General features: G+C 38.8%; 4 protein-coding genes across 4 annotated transcripts; 1 reads left to right on the forward strand and 3 right to left on the reverse strand.

Annotated features, from left to right (window-relative positions):
• Nucleotides 1-894: 894 nt before the first annotated feature.
• LOC147789307 (putative UDP-glucosyl transferase 73B6) lies at nt 895-2,404 on the reverse strand. Its single transcript, XM_087117928.1, has one exon. It carries the CDS (start codon nt 2,392-2,394, stop codon nt 895-897), a length of 1,500 nt encoding a protein of 499 aa, XP_086974054.1. The 5' UTR covers nt 2,395-2,404.
• Nucleotides 2,405-5,265: 2,861 nt separating this feature from the next.
• LOC111811270 (scopoletin glucosyltransferase-like) lies at nt 5,266-6,763 on the reverse strand. The gene has a single exon (XM_023698039.2). It carries the CDS (start codon nt 6,720-6,722, stop codon nt 5,280-5,282), a length of 1,443 nt encoding a protein of 480 aa, XP_023553807.2. The 5' UTR covers nt 6,723-6,763; the 3' UTR covers nt 5,266-5,279.
• Nucleotides 6,764-11,474: 4,711 nt separating this feature from the next.
• Nucleotides 11,475-15,463, forward strand: LOC111811258 (polyadenylate-binding protein 2). Its single transcript, XM_023698021.2, has 9 exons — nt 11,475-12,161; nt 12,711-12,829; nt 12,916-13,572; nt 13,656-13,733; nt 13,852-13,941; nt 14,076-14,216; nt 14,358-14,531; nt 14,628-14,831; nt 14,992-15,463. Exons 1-9 carry the CDS (start codon nt 11,915-11,917, stop codon nt 15,232-15,234), a joined length of 1,953 nt encoding a protein of 650 aa, XP_023553789.2. The 5' UTR covers nt 11,475-11,914; the 3' UTR covers nt 15,235-15,463.
• Nucleotides 15,464-15,838: 375 nt separating this feature from the next.
• On the reverse strand, nt 15,839-21,107 carry LOC111811318 (putative E3 ubiquitin ligase SUD1). The gene is made up of 9 exons (XM_087118145.1): nt 20,638-21,107; nt 19,359-20,048; nt 18,348-19,115; nt 18,045-18,256; nt 17,573-17,935; nt 17,140-17,300; nt 16,884-17,047; nt 16,618-16,764; nt 15,839-16,514 (listed from the first exon to the last, which is right to left on the reverse strand). Exons 1-9 carry the CDS (start codon nt 20,950-20,952, stop codon nt 16,029-16,031), a joined length of 3,306 nt encoding a protein of 1,101 aa, XP_086974271.1. The 5' UTR covers nt 20,953-21,107; the 3' UTR covers nt 15,839-16,028.
• Nucleotides 21,108-21,465: the final 358 nt, after the last annotated feature.

The raw sequence follows: 21,465 nt of genomic DNA on the forward strand, positions 1-21,465 counted from the left end.
AAAATAATGGAAAAAATCTAGAATTTCAGACTAACTTAAGGTTGAATTATCATGTAAGGGACATGGAAGAAAATAATGAAAAAGATATAAAATTTCAAATTGTCTCGAGGAGGTTGAAGAAACATGTGCAAATGGAGTGAGGCGCATGTTTCGAGTTCCGGTTCGTCTCATTTGACTCAGTAAATATCGACCCTAACTTGAGTCATCAGAACATGGAAGGAAATAATAGAAAAGATCTAGAATTTCAGGCTGCAGGCTGCTAAGGGACAATGAAAGGAAATTTCAAGCTGTCTCGAGGTTGTGTTATCATGTTAGACGAACACGACTCTCCACAATGGTATGATATTGTCCACTTTGAGCATAAGCTCTCATGGCTTTGCTTTGGGCTTCCCAAAAGGCCTCATACCAATGGAGTTAGCATTCCTCACTTATAAACCCATGATCATTCCCTAAATTAGTCGATGTGGGACTTCCATCATCCAACACCTCCCCTCGAACAAAGCGCGCCTCCCCTTAATCGAGGCTCGACTCCTTTGGAGTCTTAGTCATTTTTGACTGCCTTCGAGGAGGGGCTTGACTCCTGGACTTCCATCATCCAACACCTCCCCTCGAACAAAGCGCGCCTCCCCTTAATCGAGGCTCGACTCCTTTGGAGTCTTAGTCATTTTTGACTGCCTTCGAGGAGGGGCTTGACTCCTTTTCTTTAGGAGTTCTTTGTTCGATATTTGAGGATTTGAGGATTTACCAATTTATTGGCACGACTAAGTTTAGGGCATGGCTCTGATACCATGTTAGACGAACACGACTCTCCACAATGGTATGATATTGTCCACTTTGAGCATAAGCTCTCATGGCTTTGCTTTGGGCTTCCCAAAAGGCCTCATACCAATGGAGTTAGCATTCCTCACTTATAAACCCATGATCATTCCCTAAATTAGTCGATGTGGGACTTCCATCATCCAACAATTTCAATTCCATAATCAAAGCATCTACATCGGAATACGACGATCCATTTTCAGCAACGGCTCTCTTCGCCATCTCTCCCAGTTCTTTAGCTCTGTTTCTCATCTCCTCTGCTTCTTCCCCCTCCATTACTCTCCTTATCGCCTTCTCCACAGCTTCCCCTTCGATGAAATCCCCCAAAATCCTCACCCATTTCTCAACCCCGACACCAGCTCCTATTTTCAACACCTCTGTCACTAGTTTCTCGTTCGAAAACTGCTCGCCGGCCACCGGCCATGTCACCATCGGAACGCCGGCGGCTATCCCTTCCAGCGTCGAATTCCACCCGCAGTGTGTCACAAATCCACCCACTGCCGGATGATCCAATATCAGAACCTGCGGCGCCCATCCTCTTATAATCAACCTTTTTCCTTCCATCCTCTGTTCGAACCCCTCCGGCAGCCATTTTTGATCCTCTTCCTTCTCTTCTCCGTTCACTTTCCGGACAACCCATATGAAATCTTTCCCAGAAGCTTCAAGCCCATTTGCAATCTCCCTCAGCTGATCGGAGCTGAATTTCGCCATACTTCCAAAACACACATAAACAACCGAATTGGGTTTTTTGGAGTCGAGCCATTTCAAGCACTCGGTCTCATCAATGGCGGATTCCTTTCCTCTATGAGATTTTTCTTCAGCTTCCTGATTGGACAACGAAAGTGGACCAATATGCCACGCCTTTCTTCCCAACACATTTCTATAGCAATCAGCATACTCTGCTTCCAGCTCGTAAAAACTGTTCATGACAGCTCCATAAGACGTTGAATCCGACTCTAGGGCCGTCTTAAGAAAATCTGTTACATCACTTTTGATATCGTCCCGTATGAAGTCGGGGAGTTTCGATTTCGTGAAAGAAATCTCCCCGGGAAGATAAGGAATGAGAAAAGGCTCTGTATCGGAGGAAACATGGTTATGAGGCTTGTGAATCCTCACGAACTCCATTGCACAGAAGGAGAAAAAAGAAGTGGCATGGAAGCTCAGCTTGGGGATGCCAAATTTAGAAGCGACATTGTTGACCCAAGGGAAGATAATATCGGCGACAATGCAATGGGGGCGGTGTTCTATTACAGCCCCCTCAAATTGGGTTTGAAGCAAATTCAAAGCTTTGATGAATTTGGGAAGCATGGGGGGACTGGTAATGGAGTCGCCATTTTCACAACCTGCTGGTAGGCCAACTTCGGCAGTGGGGAATTTGAGGATGAGAAGGTGAATGTTTGAAACAGAGAGGGCTTTGGAAGTGTGGATTGAGTTAGAGATGGCGATGGAATTGAGAGGGGTCGTGACGACGGTGACCTTGACACCGCGAGATGCTAGCAACTTGGCCATGTCGACCATGGGAATCATGTGTCCGCGCGCCATGAGAGGGAATAAGAACATGTGGAGCTGAGTGCCCATTTTGTTGCTTGTAGAAATGAAGAGGGAAAGTTGTAGAAGAAGAAGGTAAAAGGAGAGGAAAGGTTGAGGGAAGTGGAGATGTATATATAAGTGACATGGAAGGAAATTTTAGGTGTCTCGAGATTGTGTTACCATGATGTGTTAGGAATCACGGATCTCAACGAGAGTATGATATTGTCAAATCTGATGGAAATAGATGGAGATAGTATTCCTCACTTATAAATCATGATCTTCCACTAAATTAATCCATGTGAGACTCACTCTCAATAATCTTCAACATAATGGACATGGAAGTAAATAATAGAAAATAATGGAGTTATCATGTAACGGACATGGAAGGAAATAATGATAAAAGTTAAGATTAGGCAGGAACATGAAAGGAAATTTTAGGTTGTCTCCAAACTGTGTTACCATGTAATGGACATGGAAAAAGTTAAAAGATTAGTCTGTAATTGACCTGTAAGGGAATAATGGTAAAAAGGTAATATTAGGTTGTAAGGGAGAAATTTTAGTTTGTCTCCAGTTTTGTTATCATGGGAGTAAAAATGGCAAAAGTTAAAAGATGGTGTAACTGGAGTGAAAGAAAATAATGGAAAAAGTTAAGATTGGACTGTAAGAACATCTCATTCACGGGGAGGTCCGAACCCATTTTTTTCTGATCCTTCGATAAAAAGATTCATTCTCTTCATAATAAAAAATAGGAGGTAGAACCAATCAATATTTCTTTTTCGATTCATCCCTGGAGTTGAATACCTCATTCAAGAATTGTTTTTGATCCAATCCGTAGGAATCAATGAAATTAATTGTGTATCATGCAAGGGACCGAAATAATGGAAAAGATTTGAGTTGTTGTGTAAGAGACAATGGAAGAAAATGATGGAAAAGAACTGGAATTTCAAGTTGTCTCGGGTTGAAGAAACATGAGAAAGTGGAGTGAGGCAATCGACCCTAACTTGAGTTTTATCATGAAGGGATATGAAAATAAATAATGAAAAAGATCTTAAATTTCAAGTTGTCTCGAGGTTGAAGAAGCGTGAGAAGTGGAGTGAAGCGCATGTTTCAAGCTCCATTTTGTCTGTTTTTGACTCCTTAAATATCAACCCTAATTTGAGTTATCATGTAAGAGACATGGAAGGAAATAATGGTAAAAGTTAAGGTTAGGCTGTAACGGACAATGAAAGGAAATTTCAAGCTGTCTCGAGGTTGGGTTATCATGTAAGGGACATTGAAAGAAATAATGGAAAAAATTTGAGTTATCATGTAAGAGACATATGGAGAAATAATTAAAAAAATCTGAAATTTCAAGTTGTCTCGAGTTTTGAGTTATGGACATGGAAGAAATAATAAAAAGATCTGAAATTTCAAGTTGTCTCTAGTTTTGAGTTATCATGTAACTGACATAGAAGGAAATAATGAAAAAGATCTGGAATTTTAGGCTGTCTTGAGGTTGAAGAAGTGTGAGAAGTATAGTGAGGCGCATGTTTCGAGTTCCAGTCCGTCCTGTTCAACACCTTAAATATCGACCCTAACTTGAGTAGTCCGTCCTATTCGACACCTTAAATATCGATCCTAACTTGAGTAGTTTGTCCTGTTCGACACCTTAAATATCGACCCTAACTTGAGTTATCATGTAAGGGACATGAAAGCAGATAATGGAAAAGATCTAGAATTTCAAGCTATCTCGAGGTTGAGTTATCATGTAAGGGACATCGAAGGAAATAATGAAAAAGATATGAAATTTCAGGTTGTCTCAAGGAGGTTGAAGAAGCGTGTGCAAGTGGAGTGACTAGCATGTTTCGAGTTCCGGTTCGTCCCGTTCAACTCATTAAATATGGACCCTAACTTGAGTTATCAGGACATGGAAGGAAATAAATAAATATATATATATATATATATATGAAATTTCAAGTTGTATTGAGGAGGTTGAAGAAGCGTGCACAAGTGGAGTAAGGAGTATATTTCGCGTTCCGGTTCGTCCCGTTCGACTCATTAAATATGGACCCTAACTTGAGTTATCATGTAAGGACATGGAAGAAAATAATGAAAAAGATCTGAAATTTAAGACGGTATCGAGGTTGAAGGAGTGTGAGAAAGTGGAGTGAATCACATGTTTCGAATGCTGTTTGTTCCAAGTTTTGACTTCTATCAACATTAGCCTATAATAACTTTTGTAATAATATTTTTGGGTAATAATATTACTTTTTTTATTTTAATAGAAACTATTCCAAAATTTTTGGGTATAAATGTTTTTTTCTCTAAAAAATCATTTTATAAAAGTAAATATAAATTTAATAAAAAAATCAAAATTAAATTAAATTAATAAAAAAAAATTAAAATAGTAATAATAATAATAATAATTGTCATGGGCCAAAGTCCGTCCACCTCAACCCAACTTCACATGTTGGGCCATAGGGCCTTACTTCTAGAGATTGGGCCACTCATCTAAACCCAAAAAGTGTTTTGGGCCTGCTCTATTTTGGTCAACTCGACCCAGTCGTTTAGTCCATTGTTCAAATACTTTCTGTGTGGATAAATAACCCAAACAAATAGCCCAGAGGCCTTAAAAAATAACATATTCTTTATATATATATATATATTTAACATATTCTTATAATTTTTGAAAATATTTTTGGAAAATCTTAAATTTGAGAGCCACATACGAGTCATCTCCCTATAATAAAAATCTTACCAATTGCAACGGTTCAACAGCACTGTGGGTGAGTCGCACGCTAGTTAATTTGTAAAATGATCATCAGTTTTATAATTAAAATAATACATCACAGTCATTAGAGCTTTTGCTCAGAGTGTACAATATCATACCATGAGAGTCGGGACTCCTAACACCAACAATGACTCGACAAGCAGCCAAACCCTTAATAACCATACTAAATAAACTTGGATTTCAATTCCATAATCAAAGCATCTAAGTCCGAATACGACGATCCATTTTCAAGAACAGCTCTCCTCGCCATCTCTCCCAATTCTCTAACTCTGTTTCTCATCTCCTCTGCTTCTTCACCCACCATTACTCTCCTTATCGCCTTCCCCACAGCTTCCCCTTTGATGAAATCCCCCAAAATCCTCACCCATTTCTCAACCCCAACCCCAACTCCAATTCTCAACACCTCTGTCACTAATTTCTCGTTGTAAAACTGCTCCCCTGCCACCGGCCACGTCACCATCGGAACACCACCGGCTATCCCTTCCAGCGTCGAATTCCACCCGCAGTGTGTCACAAATCCACCCACCGCCGGATGATCCAATATCAGAACTTGCGGCGCCCATCCTCTTATAATCAACCCTTTTCCTTCCATCCTCTGTTCGAACCCCTCCGGCAGCCAATTTTGATCCTCTTCCTTCTCTTCTCCGTTCACTTTCCGGACAACCCATATGAAATCTTTCCCAGAAGCTTCAAGCCCATTTGCAATCTCCTTCAGCTGATCGGAGCTGAATTTCGCCATACTTCCAAAACACACATACACAACCGAATTGGGTTTTTTGGAGTCGAGCCATTTCAAGCACTCGTTCTCATCAATGGCGGATTCCTTTCCTCTATGAGCTTTTTCTTTTGTTTCCTGATTGCACAACGAAAGTGGACCAATATGCCACGCCTTTCTTCCCAACACATTTCTATAGCAATCAGCATACTCTGCTTCCAGCTCATAAAAACTGTTCATAACAGCTCCATAAGACGTTGAATCAGACTCTTGGGCTCTCTTAAAAAAATCTGTTACATCACTTTTGATATCCTCCCGCATGAAGTCGGGGAGTTTCAATTTCGTGAAAGAAATCTCCCCGGGAAGATAAGGAATTTGAAAAGGCTCCGTATCGGACGAAACTTGGTTATAAGGCTGGTGAATCCTCACGAACTCCATAGCACAGAACGAGAAAAAACAAGTACCATGGAAGCTCAGCTTGGGGATGCCAAATTTAGCAGCGACATCGTTGACCCAAGGGAAGAGAATATCGGCGACAATGCAATGGGGGCGGTGTTCCATTACAGCCTCTTCAAATTGGGTTTGAAGCAAATTCAAAGCTTTGATGAATTTGGGAAACATGGCGGGAGCGATAACGGAGTCGCCATTTTCACAACCTTCCGGCAGACCCACTTCGGCAGTGGGGAATTTGAGGATGAGAAGATGAATGTTTGAAACAGAGAGGGATTTGGAAGTGTGGATTGAGTTAGAGATGGCGATGGAATTAAGAGGGGTCGTGATGACGGTGACCTTGACGCCCCGAGCTGCAAGCAACTTGGCCATGTCGACCATGGGAATCATGTGTCCGCGCGCCATGAAAGGGAATAAGAACATTTGGAGCTGAGTGCCCATTTTGTCGCCCGTAGAAATGAAGAGGAAAAGTTGTAGAAGAAGAAGGTAGATGGAGTATATATATAATATATATATATATATATAACTGATGTCATAGCTTTCCTTTAAAAAATTAAGAAACTGAAAAAAAAAAAAAAAATTCTTATTATTTTCTATTACATCCACGTGATTTTTATGTTTATTATTATTATTTTTTTTTTTTACAAAAACAAACATTTAATATTGAAATTTGGATTTATATAGGGTAACAACACTCATTATATAAAATAGTGGTTAAAAAATAACTATAATATAGAAAAATTGGATATAAGTTAAATGAAAGTAGAAAAATGATAATTATTTGATTAATTCTAATGATAATTAAAAAATAATCAATAATTAAAATGGAACTAAAACTCCAATACAATTATCTCACATTAAATCTACGTTTTTGTTATATTATAAAAAATTAATCATATAATATATAAGAAACATAATTTACCAAGATGAATATAATTTAAACGATAATTAAAAAATAAATAGAATGGAAGTACGTTTATGTTAGTCAATTTGGTGAAATATTAAAAAAAGAAAATTCCTTATCATTATTTTTTATTTATTTAGTTATTGAAAAGCCAACATTATTATTTTATTAAATGTCAAATGTAATGACGTAAGCGATTGCGTCACCAGCCACGCAGGCTGTCAGATGCTGAGGTGTTTGGAGTAGAGCAGTTGACAAATAAAGTTGAAAATCCAAAACTTGAGGACCACGGACGCGTCATCCCAAGTTTTATACATTATATAAATAATAATAATAATAATAATTTATTTGACAAGATACCTAATTTTTTTAAAATTCGGTGGACTCGTAATTAAGTAGATCCAATATATATATATATATATATATATGAAGCATGTGATTAGGAGCTCGGATAATAGACATACGTGAACGGATTTATACCATAGCAACCGTGAATGCATTTAAGATGTAAGCATGTTAGAAATTATGATATTGTTGGTTGTCTTTTGCTACATCAAAAAATTGTTCTCAAACTGAGCTTGAACACATACCGAGTGCTTGACCTTCAGGTATCGTGATATCCTGCATAGTCAGCATCACGATATCCAACTAGCTTGTAGTCTTACTTCTTTTGTACAAAAGATCATAATTGATTGTACTTTTGACAAATCGCAAGATCTGTCGAGTCGCATCTAAATGAAGCTTCTTTGAACTTTGTATGTATTGACTAATGACCTCTACTTCATTTTCAAAAATCCATTTGGTTGGTTCATGTAGATCTCTCGGTCCAACTCTCCATGCAAGAAAACATTCTTCATATCCATCTGCCATAATTACAAATCTTTATTTACCACAAGATTGGAGGAACTTGCACGATAATGATCTTCGCCACTGAACTAAATGTTTCATCATAGTCTAGTTCATATTGTCGAGAGAACCTTGGAGCTACAGTCCGAGCTTAGTATCTCACGATTGATCCATCCGGGGTACACCTTATTTTGTAAATCCACTTGCAAAATATGGATTTGATATCTCATGGTCTTGACACTTGCTTTTCACTAGGTTAGCTTCACTTGATTGAATCACTACTTGTTCACCAACATCAGTGTCACTTGGATCTTTAGGCGCATCAACACTTAAGAAAATGTGTACAATTTGTTCCCCGCTTTCTATGGTAGAATTTCTTCAATGTTAGCAAAGTTTGATGATACTTCTTTCTCCAAGAGCCACCCAGCTTCCATTGCGTCACTCTGATCGTCAATCATGAGGTTTGAGCATCCTAAAACAATGATCCAGTCGTCCTCGTATTAGATATGTTCTCTCGTCATTGCCTTAAGCGCTAGTTCTTCTTCCTCTATGACACATATTACCTCGGCATCTCATTTCTCCTTCATCTCCATGTTTAAAGATTACACATTGCTTTCGACAAACTTTTTTCTGGCATACCCACTAGGGTGAGAAGGTGAATGTTCGAAGCCGAGAGGGATCTGGAAATGGAACTGGAAAGGGTCGTGACGATGGTGACCTTAACGCCACGAGCTGCGAGCAGCTTGGCTATGTCGACCATGGGAATCATGTGTCCGCGCTCCATGAAAGGGAATAAGAACATGTGGAGCTGAGAGTCCATTTTGGTGCCTATAGAAATGAAGAGGAAAAGTTGCAGAAGAAGAAGTAGATGGAGAAGAGAGGTAGAGGGAAGTGGAAATATATATATAGCAAATAAACAAATATTAAATAAAATAGTGGTTAAAAAATAATTATAATATATAAAAAATTGAATAACTTAATGAGTAATTACGTGTAATTATATATAATTAACATATAAGTTAATTGATAATTATGTGATTAATACACATAAAAGCTTTTTTTTTTTGTACAAATAATTTCTTGTGTTATTTTTATTTGTAAGGGATATTAGGGATAAAAGTTAAGATTAGACTGTCGTGATAAAAGTCACATGCCATAAACTTAGCCATGTCAATAAAAATTGTGAGCCTCGAAAGCGTAATCAAAAGTGACTAAGTGTCGAACAAAGTGTGTACTTTGTTCAATGGCTCTAGAGAAAGGAGTCGAGCCTCAATTAAGAGGAGGCTGTTCGAGGTCTCCATATGCCTCAAGAGAGGCTCTATAATGTACTTTGTTTGAGGGGAGGGGTTGTTGAGAAGGAGTCCCACGTGGGCTAATTTAGGAGTTGATCCACGGGTAGACAATTAAATTTTAATATAATCAAAATCAATTAAAAATAACCATTTCTCCTAAACTCCAAAGTAATAATAATATTACTTTTTGGTTTTAATAGAAACAATACCCAATTTTTTTTTCTCTAAAATAATCATACAATATTCTAAAAAAGTAAATATAAATTTATTTATTAAAATTAAATTAAATTAAATTAATGGAAAAAAAAAAAGTTTAAAAAAGTCAATAGACTACAAAAAAGAAAAAATAATAAATAAATAATTGTCATGGGCCATGCTGAAGTCCGTCCACCTCAACCCAAGTTCATGTGTTGGGCCATGGGCCTAATTTCTAGAGATTGGGTCACTCATCTAAACCCATGGGCCTGCATTTTAGGTCAACTCGGCCCAGTTTGGAGGCCTTAAAAATAGTATTTGCCGTTGGTTTATTGTTGATATATATATAATACATTTAACATTTTGTTATAAAATTTTAAAATATACACATGAAAATAAATAAATTTGTTAATTATTTTCACGTTTATAATTTTTAAAGATATAATATAATTCCTATAAAACTTATGAGAAGAATCATATTCTTCATAGTAGAATTCATATGCCACTCTTTTAAAGCTTCATTTTTCTAATATTCTTATAAAAGCACAGAGATTCTTAAACATATAAAGGAACTCGAAAAGAGGAAGAAGACAAAAATTTGTTCGATTTGCTGTGTGTCATAATCCATGGTGCGATTGTGTCCTCGAAAAAATTATCGAAGACGATGACTAGTTTAAATTAGGGAAAATGTCACAAGCATACTAAAAAGAGAGTAGGTTGTGACCTTCACATGTTTATAGATAAGGTGGAGACGGTCAAGTGGTGCCCATTTAGTCTAGTGAGGGTCATGATAGACAAGTGTGATGATGCAATCGAGAAGGACAATGCATCACCAAGAAAAACGTGCATTGAAGCCAAGATAAGGTATAAGCAATATGGAGGCAACAAGTAGACAAGAAGGTCAAAGATAGGCTTGATGAGGGTTGGGTAGGGTCCTGTGCCTTAACCTCGAAAGTTGGGGTTCTGGAAGGAGTTTGGACATGCGGCTCTTGAGTTAAGTCCGTCCATATGAAAGATGGAAGCTCGTCAAATTTGGTGTCAATTGGACACTGTACGGATGTTCCACAAGACTGTATGAGCCCAAATCATGTCTACTCCTGCCACACAAAAAAATGTCTTATAATGTAGTATGAGAGAGACATGGTGTCATCTCTCCAACATTCGTGGGCGCTATGGCTCAAGTGGGCTATCCTGTGGCACATATGCGTCACAATGTGGGCGAGCATTGCAATGGGATCTCAAGTGATTTCTTTTGATTGAATTTTTCGAGGACAGTGTCGGACGACATAAGTGTGTCGATATATTGATACATTGGCCGATTCTCGATAGACACGTCTAAGCAAGCTACAATGGTCGAAGTCATCTCCAGACTTAGAATGTCATCACGATAGGTAGGCCATGTTGTTTGGAATCAGGATCATGACTGAGATGCAACGTTGCTTATGGGAATGAGGATCATGATTGATATGGGCCTCTTTTTTATTTTTTATAATATATAGATATAAATATATACGTGCATATATATCAAAATTAAGATATAATTATTTATTTCTTATTTTTTTTACTTATTTAATAAATAAATATACTTTTTAAGTATGAAAAAGTGTATGGTAATATTAAAATTTAATTTTGTAGTAATTATGTAAAAATATATATTTTTATGAAATATTATTAGATTTATTATTACATTTATTAGAATGTAATAAATTTAAATGTTTAAAATTTAATTTATTAAAATTTAGTCAATTCAGGTCCAAACAGGCCGCTGAATTTGGGGGTTGGAGTTTCAGGTTTTTTAGAGTTGGACCGGGGTGAGCCGGCCCGATGAATTGAAAAAACCAGAAGAAAAAAAGAAAAACGATGTACGGTGGCGATGAGCTTGAAAATGAAGACGCCGATTTAGGGTTTTTACGGACAGGGACCGGAGGTATATAAAGCGCAGAAGCATCGAAATCCATTTTCCATTCTTCAGTGCAGTTTCAGCTGCCCTCCAAATCGGAACCCTCTGATACCAATCTCGGTCTTGTTCTCCGCCGTCGGATCGCGGACTCCGACCATCTATCCCTTCTTTAACCTTCCCTCTCCTCCACTATCATTTCGCCTTCGCAACAAACCCCAAAAACAAATTCTTGTTGTTGTTGTTGTTGTTGTTGTTGTTAGGTATTTTACCCCCACAAAAATTCTTACAAAAACATTGTTCTTCTTCTTCTTCTTACAAAATCAATTTCTTTTCCTTGTCGTGTAGGATTATCCCACCACCGTTCTTACATTTTTTCCTTTAATCTTGGTGTTACTGCTCGATTCTGAATAATAGAGGAGAGGGAAGCGAGTCAATGATCAAAAAATTCTAAAAAAAATTTGATAAACAAGAAAAGAATAGAAAAAGTTTTCTCAGCATGGCTCAGGTTCCACCTCAACCTCAAGTTCCCAACTCCGGCGCCGACCCGGCTGCCAATGGAGGCGGAAATCAGCATGTGACGACGTCGTTGTATGTCGGAGATCTTGACGTGAACGTCACCGATTCCCAGCTTTATGATCTTTTTAATCAGGTGGGGCAGGTGGTTTCTGTTAGGGTTTGCAGGGATTTGACGACCCGTCGATCGCTTGGTTATGGCTATGTCAATTTCAGCAACCCAGTGGATGGTTAGTCATGGCCTTATAATCTGTATTGCCTAATTGTTGTTCATTCTGTCCTTTGAATATATGTGTTGACATATTGGGTCTTTGTTCCCGTTTTCTGTTTTGTTATGGAGTCTTCTTTGTACAGCCTTCTCCACATTTTACGAATTATGACCTCTTATTGCTTGCTTGATTTTGAGAAAAACACGGCATGTCTGCTTTTCTTGGCTTGTTGATGTCTTAATTATATTCATATGTGAGGAAACAATTCGTAAATAGTCTTTAATTTCATATTATTGATGCTGCAGGATTCTTGTTGTTAGCGAGATCTATGGTGGTTGAATCTGAATTGTTGTTTCTCGTTTCTTTGATTTTTAATTTGGATCATTCAGAAGTTATTGTGATATGTTGATTGTAATGTTGGGTGCTGAAGGAATAGAAGATTTTTTGGTTTATTTGGTTGAATCAATATTATCACGTTCTTAACTTCTGCTTGGTTTTGTTTTCTCTTGTATCATTTGAAGAATTATGTGTTATTGTATCATTTTTCTTTCCTCCTCGACTTCATGTCAGCTTCAAGGGCATTGGATGTGCTAAACTTCACCCCTTTGAATGGGAATCCTATTAGAGTCATGTATTCGCATCGTGACCCTAGCATGCGGAAGAGTGGGTCTGGAAATATTTTTATCAAGGTAAGTACTGTAGCAAGATCTTTGTTTTCTTGTCTCAATGGCATGGTTGCTAGATGTTTTGACAACATGCTACTCTTAAATGATAGAACTTGGACAAGGCAATTGATCACAAAGCGTTGCACGATACATTCTCTGCATTTGGAAACATTCTCTCCTGCAAGGTTGCTACAGATTCGTCTGGGCAGTCTAAAGGCTTTGGTTTCGTACAATTTGATACTGAGGAAGCTGCCTTAAAAGCTATAGAGAAGTTGAATGGTATGCTGCTCAACGACAAGCAGGTGTTCGTGGGACCTTTCCTTCGCAAGCAAGAAAGAGAAAGTGTCAGTGAGAAAACAAAATTTAACAATGTTTTTGTTAAGAATTTAGCAGAAACTACATCTGAAGAAGATTTGAGGAATATGTTTGGGGAGTTTGGACCAATTACCAGCATTGTGGTCATGAGGGATGGGGAAGGAAAATCAAAATGCTTTGGCTTTGTGAACTTTGAAAATGCGGACGATGCTGCTAGATCTGTTGATGCTCTCAATGGACACAAGGTTGATGGGAAAGAGTGGTACGTTGGAAAAGCCCAGAAGAAATCTGAAAGGGAAGTTGAACTGAAGAATCGATTTGAGCAGAGTGTAAAAGAAGCTGCTGACAAGTATCAAGGTGCAAACTTATATGTTAAGAATTTAGATGATACCATCGACGATGATAAACTGAAGGAGTTATTCTCTGCGTTTGGAACCATTACCTCATGCAAGGTTGTAAGGACTAACTATGTTTTGTAGTCTTAAATCCTCCAGTTGACTGTTAAGAAATGACTTGATCCTTTACGTACCTGCAGGTTATGCGTGATCCCAATGGACTGAGTAGAGGGTCTGGCTTTGTTGCGTTCTCAACTCCTGAAGAGGCTTCTAGAGCTGTGAGTTACATTATTGTGCACAAGAATATTGTTTAGATTATTCTTGATATATGGATGACTGTCGCATCACTGTTAATTATCCACGAAATTCTTCTCATCGATTTCTGCCATCTGATAGCTTGGAGAGATGAATGGAAGAATGATTGTGAGCAAACCTCTTTATGTGGCACTTGCACAGAGGAAGGAAGATAGAAGAGCTAGGTTGCAGGTATGTCTGTACTAATTATTTTGTTTTAAAGTGTGAAATAGTGCTGTTCTTTTTCATTTTCGAAACATTAAGACGTTTGCCTATGTTTATTTATCCGTTGACATTGTCCGTACTTTATCTATGTGCATCCTCAGGCACAGTTTTCCCAAATGCAGCCAATGGCAATGGCATCTTCAGTTGCTCCTCGTGGCATGCCAATGTATCCTCCAGGTGGTCCAGGTATCGGACAACAAATATTTTATGGACAAGCTCCACCTACTATTATTTCATCACAGGTAACTTATTTTTTTCTCCAAAAAGAAACCTAGATCGTTGTGGTTTGCATTAAAACTATTATTTTCTTCGTCATATGTCTTGTTCGGTTGAAGGGGTTGTAAATTGTGACTGCATATTAATCATTCTTTGAATTCTTTCAGCCTGGCTTTGGTTATCAGCAGCAACTCATGCCTGGAATGAGGCCTGGTGGAGGTCCGATGCCAAATTTCTTTGTACCAATGGTTCAGCAGGGCCAGCAAGGGCAAAGATCTGGTGGAAGGCGGGCTGGTGCTATTCAGCAAACCCAGCAGCCTGTTCCAATGATGCAGCAGCAGGTTGGTGTTGTTTTTTCTGCCTTATTTTTTCCCCTCATGACCATGATTGCTTGTTCTAATCAAGTCACTAATGGCGTATGTTTGTTTACCTAAAAGATGCTACCAAGAGGACGTGTCTACCGTTATCCTCCTGGGCGTGGACTGCCTGATCTTCCCATGCCTGGTGTTGCTGGAGGTATGTTCTCTGTTCCATATGAGATGGGTGGAATGCCACCTCGGGATGCTGTCCACCCTCAACCAGTTCCTGTTGGCGCTTTGGCTTCTGCCCTTGCAAATGCAACTCCAGACCAACAGAGAACGGTAATTTTGCTTTCGATGCACTCGCTACTAAACACATGAACGTAGAAACTACAGATATGGGTCTAAGATGGAAATTATATAACTTAGCCACTTTCTGATCCTGTTGGCTGGTCTCTGTTGTGTTTCATGTCATAACATGCTTGGTTTGGCTGGTTTCCAGATGCTTGGGGAAAACCTTTATCCACTTGTGGAACAGCTAGAGCCTGATAATGCGGCCAAGGTAACAGGCATGCTATTGGAAATGGACCAAACTGAGGTTCTGCACTTGCTCGAGTCACCGGAAGCTCTGAAGGCGAAGGTTGCCGAGGCCATGGAGGTTTTAAGAACTGTTGCTCAGCAGACGGGCAATGCAGCTGCTGATCAGTTGGCTTCATTATCCCTGACTGACAACCTTGATTCCTAAACTGAATGTTGCCCTTGTGTTTTTTAATGAGCTGCAAACCTTTCTTCTACTTGGTGCTTTTATTATTGACTTTGAGATGGGAAGTTCCAACTATTTTTGTTCGAACCGAGTGATTTCTATTACTGCTGGCAATGATTGTGGAACCTATGCTGCTAAGTTTTGATATGATGAAGCATGTTGCTTTCATTAACACTTCAAATGCACTATGGAAGTTCAAACTTACCTTTTATGAGTTTCGTTTGAATTGAATGCTTCAAATCTTACTCTTATGATTATAATATTATGTGTAAGTTGTTGATTGAGTTATATAGTCTTTAAATTAATAATTTCATTAAATGAAAGAAATATAGAATATGGTCGTAGTTCTAAGTCTTAGTTATTGTTCCTTTTGGACTTTCTTTTGACCCTTTCTTCTAAGTAATTAAGATGCTAACAATGATCTCTCCCTCCAAATTTTTAAGACACGTTTTAAAATTGTGACGACAATATGCAGCAAACCAAAACATACAACATCGGATAGTAGTGAGCTTCTTAATGGCATAGTTTATGTAACATAAAATATATATATGCCTTTTCTAAAAGATTTACATCTTTCACTCCCTCGTAAGTCATAGAAAGCCCTGTATTCGAAATTTCATAGACATAACATCGTGTAGCTAGAAAGGCGAATGAATGGAAATGTGTGGATCTTAAGAGAGATAGCATATGCACATACCAAAAAACTGACTATAGCCCAATTTGGGGCCTCAAAACCATCTAACACAGCCGAGACATTGAAATAAATATACATTGTGTCAGTTAGCAACATGTCTCTGCCGCAATCCTTCCCCAGCTGCTGCTGCATGGACAGTGCCCAGCAGAACATCTTGTGTCTCGGACGAAGTCCCCACATCTCTTTGCTTCTCTCCAGAGTCTTCACCGAAGTTATGGAGTCGACGACCAATGAGATAGCGATCGTCCCGAATGGAATTGTGAAGGTTGGTGAACCATACATGAAATCTCTTGGCACAAAAACACAACATGCTAACACAAAGACATCCAATCCAAGCAAATCGATAAACAGCTGAGTTGACAATCAGCGGGTAGCCGAGCACGGGAAATACTCCTCTAGCTAGTACGTATGGTACGCATAGTGCTGTCAGTAGCTTCATTATGATTGGAACAACTATTTCCCGCAAAACCCAGAATCCTTGCAGCCTGGAGAAGCCATCTTCTCTAACTCTTTCAAACTTCACTCTCCAACTATCATCCACCAGAGGTATCATATGATCTAACATTACCTGTTCAAGAAGGGGAAGTGGAATTGTAATGCACATATTTGTAGGATCAAAATGACGGAACAGAAATTTTCATGTATCGTTCTGTGTTCTTGGGGGTCCTTACCAGTCTAGTCCAGATCTTAAGAAAAATTAAGCCCAATGCCCAGTCCTGATACAAGAGGAAAACTGGGCTTTCATCCACTGGAACTCGCATAGGCACAATGACCAGAAGCTCAAATAACAAGCCAATCAATACTGGAATGAGAAAGATCTGAAAACCACAAGTATGTCAGATTCATGGAATCAAGAAATCCTTACAAGTTCAAGCAAAATTGATATAAAAGCAATCTTTTTCTGCATTTTCCGTGTATATATTACTGCCAATCTCACCCAAATTGACAGAAGTGCAGAACTCTTGACGACAATGGCAAACCATTTCCATATCTGGCCCAATAAAACAGTCACCCTCCTTGCTTTAACATATTCAATGGAATATCTGGCACCAGCTATCACCGTCCAAATAACGTAGCTCCCGATGACAAAAGCATACATATCTATGTAAAGGAAAGACATACAACAAGTCAGAATTTCCCCTGAAAGGATTAGTAATTAACATAACGTGGAAAATAACGGTAGGTAATCGCACCATTGCACTTGATGCCATGTGTGATGGGAAGAAGCGGAATGGCGTTGAAAAGTGCCCGTCCAAGTGATGTTGGTACTACTATCAATGCTGAGTTGAAGACAAGAAGAGTCATCCATGCCACAACCAACAAAAGGACAATGCGGAGAGCGAAGCTATACCTCCTAAAATCCAAACAAGTTAAATAACTAAATCTTAGAAATACGAATATACCTGATAATAACTAAATGTGCAAAACAGCATATAAAAATCAAGCACAAGAAATGGTTCAAAAGAAGTAAACTAAATTATGACAATGGATTCACCATGGTTTTAAGTAGAAATGAAAAGCCCATGCAACAAACAGGAGAGAGAAAAATGAGCAAGACTGCAATCACAGTGCCCAGCTCTCCTACAATTATAATGTTCATGCTTGGAGCAAAGAACTTTAACTTACTCTGAATCAGACTGCTCTTCGTTATCATACTCCTCATTAGTCAAGTTCCCAGATGGAGGAACAACTTGGTTTGGCTGGTTAGCTGCGGCATGGGCCACCAAAGCCTGTTCCAGGGCACCTAGACGTACCACCTGCAGTTCTTCTTGCAACCCAGGCTCTCCATTCCCATTTTCCTGGCCAACGTTTTCTTCAGTTCTGGGAAGTAAATAATCTGTTAATCCAAGGGCCCAACCAACCACAGTAAACCAGCAGTGGAGAAGGGATTTGATTGTTGTTCTCAATTTAAAATGCTCAATAGCAAAAGGAATGCAGATTTGAAAGAGCAGCATGTCAGCTGGAATCTCTGTGAAGGGGTCCGATACCCTGCCACGAAAATGGTCATGAAAATAAGATAACTGCCAACAGATTCCAAGTTACAACGTAAAACTGCAGCTTACAAATAAGCATTGCTCAAGTATTACAATAATCTTACGATATATCAAGTGGAAAAATGGAGGGCACCATCCTCATAGCAAGTTTGACAGGTAAGAACACCAGCATTACAATTAAACTTCCATACACTGCAACAGATAGAAGAACCCTGCGAGCATGCTTGTGCATTGGATCATCAATTAAATCTCGGAAAGGATTATAATTTGGATCAGCTGGATCACGAAGAAAATACAAAACTCCACTTCGCAAAACCTATAAAATTGTTCACAAGATAATGAGTAACTGACATAACCATTATTGATGAACAAATAACCAAAATTAGAAGAACAAAAGATATAAATACCCCTCGAAGAAGATTGACAAATATGCTTATTTGTAGCATATATACAATGCCAACAGCCCAGTGAACCAATGAGCTTGCTAGAGGAGAAATTGAAAAGAACTGAACGCGCTGAGCCATTGACTTCCCAAACATCCTAACAGTACAAATGTCAAGCCACCAACCACACATCAAGGGGAATACCCCAAGTTCTATGACCAAAAGGAAAGCAACCTTAACCATGGTCATCAAATGCCTCATCGCTGCCATGAACTGCCTAAGGAGAGAGGGGATGGCTTCGGCTACAGACGCAATGCCATACAACCTTCCCATAGTCAAAGGCTCTCCTCGAGTGTATCGAATCAAAGCAATAGTCCCAAGATAGAAGAAAACTAAAGAAAATATAAATATGTAGCCTACAGCAAGAGTTGTAACATCAGAAAGCCTCGATGTTCCAGTAGCTGCCCGTTCCAAAAGATCCACCGAAAGTGGAGCAGTTATGTTGTTTGAGACATTGTTTAGTGTACTGGAGTTGACTTTCAACATTTCTGCAACCTGATCAAGTATACCACTTTCTTTACCATCTGATGACAAATTTGCAACAGCTGTCAATGCATTTTTCAAAGTGATATTTGCCAAGGAGAGAGCTGACTCTGTAAGTGGCATCACCGTCGAGAAAACTGGACCACTGGCTGAAGAGAAAAGCCATGATATGTAATGAAGTATGATCCGACCTAATGTAAAGGGCACAAAGATAACAACACCAAGAAATATCATATTGCTGGCTAAAACCTGCAAAGAAGTGGAACCAATTAGATATTACAACTCGATAATGTTTTAAGTCAATGAAAAAATATGAGAGAAATGAATGATGTTTTAATTTCTCTGAACGAGAAGGACAAGATATCACCTCTGAAAAAAACCAATATGCATGTAGTTACCATGAGTTGAGAACAAATATACATATGAAATAATACTTAAACATAACCGTTCACTGTCCAATGATCCAAAGAAAAATGTTGCAGCACACTTAACTGTGAATGCGTTCTCAACTAAATGAAACACAGGACCCTGCATGCCAACAAGCTCATCGAAAGGCACATCTTCTGCACCATCAGCATCATCCACATCAAAAATCTGTTCGACATGAGCCTCAAGACGAGCAGCTTGCATCTCCCACCGAGCAGCAACATTTTCCGCATTCCTCCTAATTATTTGACCTGCTCCAGCAAGGACTTGGCCTCCACCCTCATCTTCACCATTTGCATCACCAGCAAAATTTCTATTAGCTTGTCCCGGAGGTCTTCTTACAGCACGAGCTCCATTTCTATCTGCATCATCTTCTCGCTCTCCCTCCGGACCTCCAAGCTCCCGTAAATGCCTGAAGTAATCTCTCAAGGAGGTAGCTCCAAGGAATATAAATACAATGCTAGCAGAAAGTAGGAAGCCATGAAGACAATCAGTAAGAACAACGGTAGCAGACAAGTGACTCAAGAATAATCTCTGGGCTTCCCCAAAACTCCTCACGAAAGCCAGCCGCCATATCCAAAACGTAATGAAAGGTATGATGAGGAGCCAAACAGAAAGCACAAAACTGAGACGTAAAAAGAATTGCAGGACATGGCAAGCTTTCATTGCTATTCCAAAAATAAATTCCTGAAAAGGTAGCCTTGATGGAGCATTCTCAGCATAAACAGGGGAGAAGGAAAATGCATGTTTGCAAACCTGCCACATGTGAAAATATATGTAAACTGCCATGAGAAAGGCAGATATAAAACTTATTCTTGAATCATATAAACCGAGAACAACAGTTAGTATGATACAAAATATGCAAAAGAAAAATGAATACCTCACAAAAATCAGCTATCTACTAAGCCCATATCACTCTATGGCAAAACATTATCAAACAACAATTAAAGTTCCAGATGTATTTTTCATCTTAGAAGTCCTAGCGAAGGGAGCACTAACTACTAAGCACATATTTTTCCAGAAAATGAACCATAAAAGGGGCACAATTTTTTTAGTCTTTTGGGAGAACATATATACCCATCTATAAACAGTTCACAAATCACTCTTTCACCCACGATCAAATAACTTTGTTTAAGAGATTCAGGTCGAATTTCCACAGGTCTAAATCTGTTCCAAGTTCATTCAGTAACTCGTTAATGTCATCCCCAATATCGCTCCCATATAAGAAGTCCCAAAGGTTTCTCCACATAGATAATTCGAAAGGTCCCTAAAACTCACCCAAAAAACGTCACTGAATCCAATAACTAACCAAACAAGAAACAGGCATGAAGAAAAGAAAACGAACCTCGCACTGACGAGCGTTGCTGTGATTCAGCCATTGAAGGAGACAATCCTGGTGAACAAACTTGATGCTGCCGCTGCAAGCGCAGGGATAACTTAGCGGATTATCCGCATCTCTAGGGTTCCTACAGATCCGGCAGACGTCCTCTTCCTCTTCATCATCGTCATACTTAGGTCCGGGAAAAGACGTGGACAAGTTTGCCTCTTTCCCTGGTACAGAATCCGGCGACGAAGACGATGCTTGAACTGCATCAACAGAGGCGGCATCGTTAACAGCATCTCTGTCGATCGAAGACGCGGCCACCGGCGCAATCTCCATTGCTAGGTGACGGTGTAAACGAAGGCACGAAGGACCACCGCGAGTCGCCGAAATAAGGCAGCTTAAAAGTCGTCGGAGCCGATGACGTACTTCTTCCCCCGTATTCCGCAGGGCCTCGCCGAAAGGGAGAAGAAGAAAGTCTCGAAGAAGTGAAGGTTGCTTTATTCCAATCTTGCCCTCATAATAAAGGATTTTATTACTCTTTTACCCCTGCTTCACTTATTTAATTTCAGACAAGGTCGGTTGAGTAAAACTACGTCGTTTAGATGGTCAGACCCAAGACCAAAAGCCAAGAGACAGAAAATTTTAGTTTTAATTATATAAATTTTTTAGATGTTCTTATTCTTTGAAACCATTTAATTTTTAATTTCTAATTTTAAATTTTGTTACTTTTTTTTATTAATTTGAAATGATTCTAAAAAATATATAAAAATTAATAAAAATTAAGGTATTACTAAATTATATTATTATTCATTTTATCCAAAAAAAAAAAAAAAAAAAAAAAATTAAAAT

This window comes from Cucurbita pepo, chromosome 15, assembly GCF_057944985.1.
Source record: "Cucurbita pepo subsp. pepo isolate OVF chromosome 15, ASM5794498v1, whole genome shotgun sequence".
NCBI lineage: Eukaryota > Viridiplantae > Streptophyta > Magnoliopsida > Cucurbitales > Cucurbitaceae > Cucurbita > Cucurbita pepo.

What these genes read in the sequence shown, in the direction of transcription:
- LOC111811318 (XM_087118145.1), bottom strand. Translation starts at nt 20,952, where the DNA reads ATGGAGATTGCGCCGGTGGCCGCGTCTTCGATCGACAGAGATGCTGTT. An exon ending in TTGTCAATCTTCTTCGAGGG is followed by an intron (nt 18,257 to 18,347) that starts GTATTTATATCT and finishes ACAATTTTATAG; the next exon opens with GTTTTGCGAAGTGGAGTTTT. An exon ending in GAAGAGCAGTCTGATTCAGA is followed by an intron (nt 17,301 to 17,572) that starts GTAAGTTAAAGT and finishes TTTGGATTTTAG; the next exon opens with GAGGTATAGCTTCGCTCTCC.
- LOC111811258 (XM_023698021.2), top strand. Translation starts at nt 11,915, where the DNA reads ATGGCTCAGGTTCCACCTCAACCTCAAGTTCCCAACTCCGGCGCCGAC. An exon ending in CTGAAGAGGCTTCTAGAGCT is followed by an intron (nt 13,734 to 13,851) that starts GTGAGTTACATT and finishes GCCATCTGATAG; the next exon opens with CTTGGAGAGATGAATGGAAG. An exon ending in TTCCAATGATGCAGCAGCAG is followed by an intron (nt 14,532 to 14,627) that starts GTTGGTGTTGTT and finishes TTTACCTAAAAG; the next exon opens with ATGCTACCAAGAGGACGTGT.
- LOC111811270 (XM_023698039.2), bottom strand. Translation starts at nt 6,722, where the DNA reads ATGGGCACTCAGCTCCAAATGTTCTTATTCCCTTTCATGGCGCGCGGA.
- LOC147789307 (XM_087117928.1), bottom strand. Translation starts at nt 2,394, where the DNA reads ATGGGCACTCAGCTCCACATGTTCTTATTCCCTCTCATGGCGCGCGGA.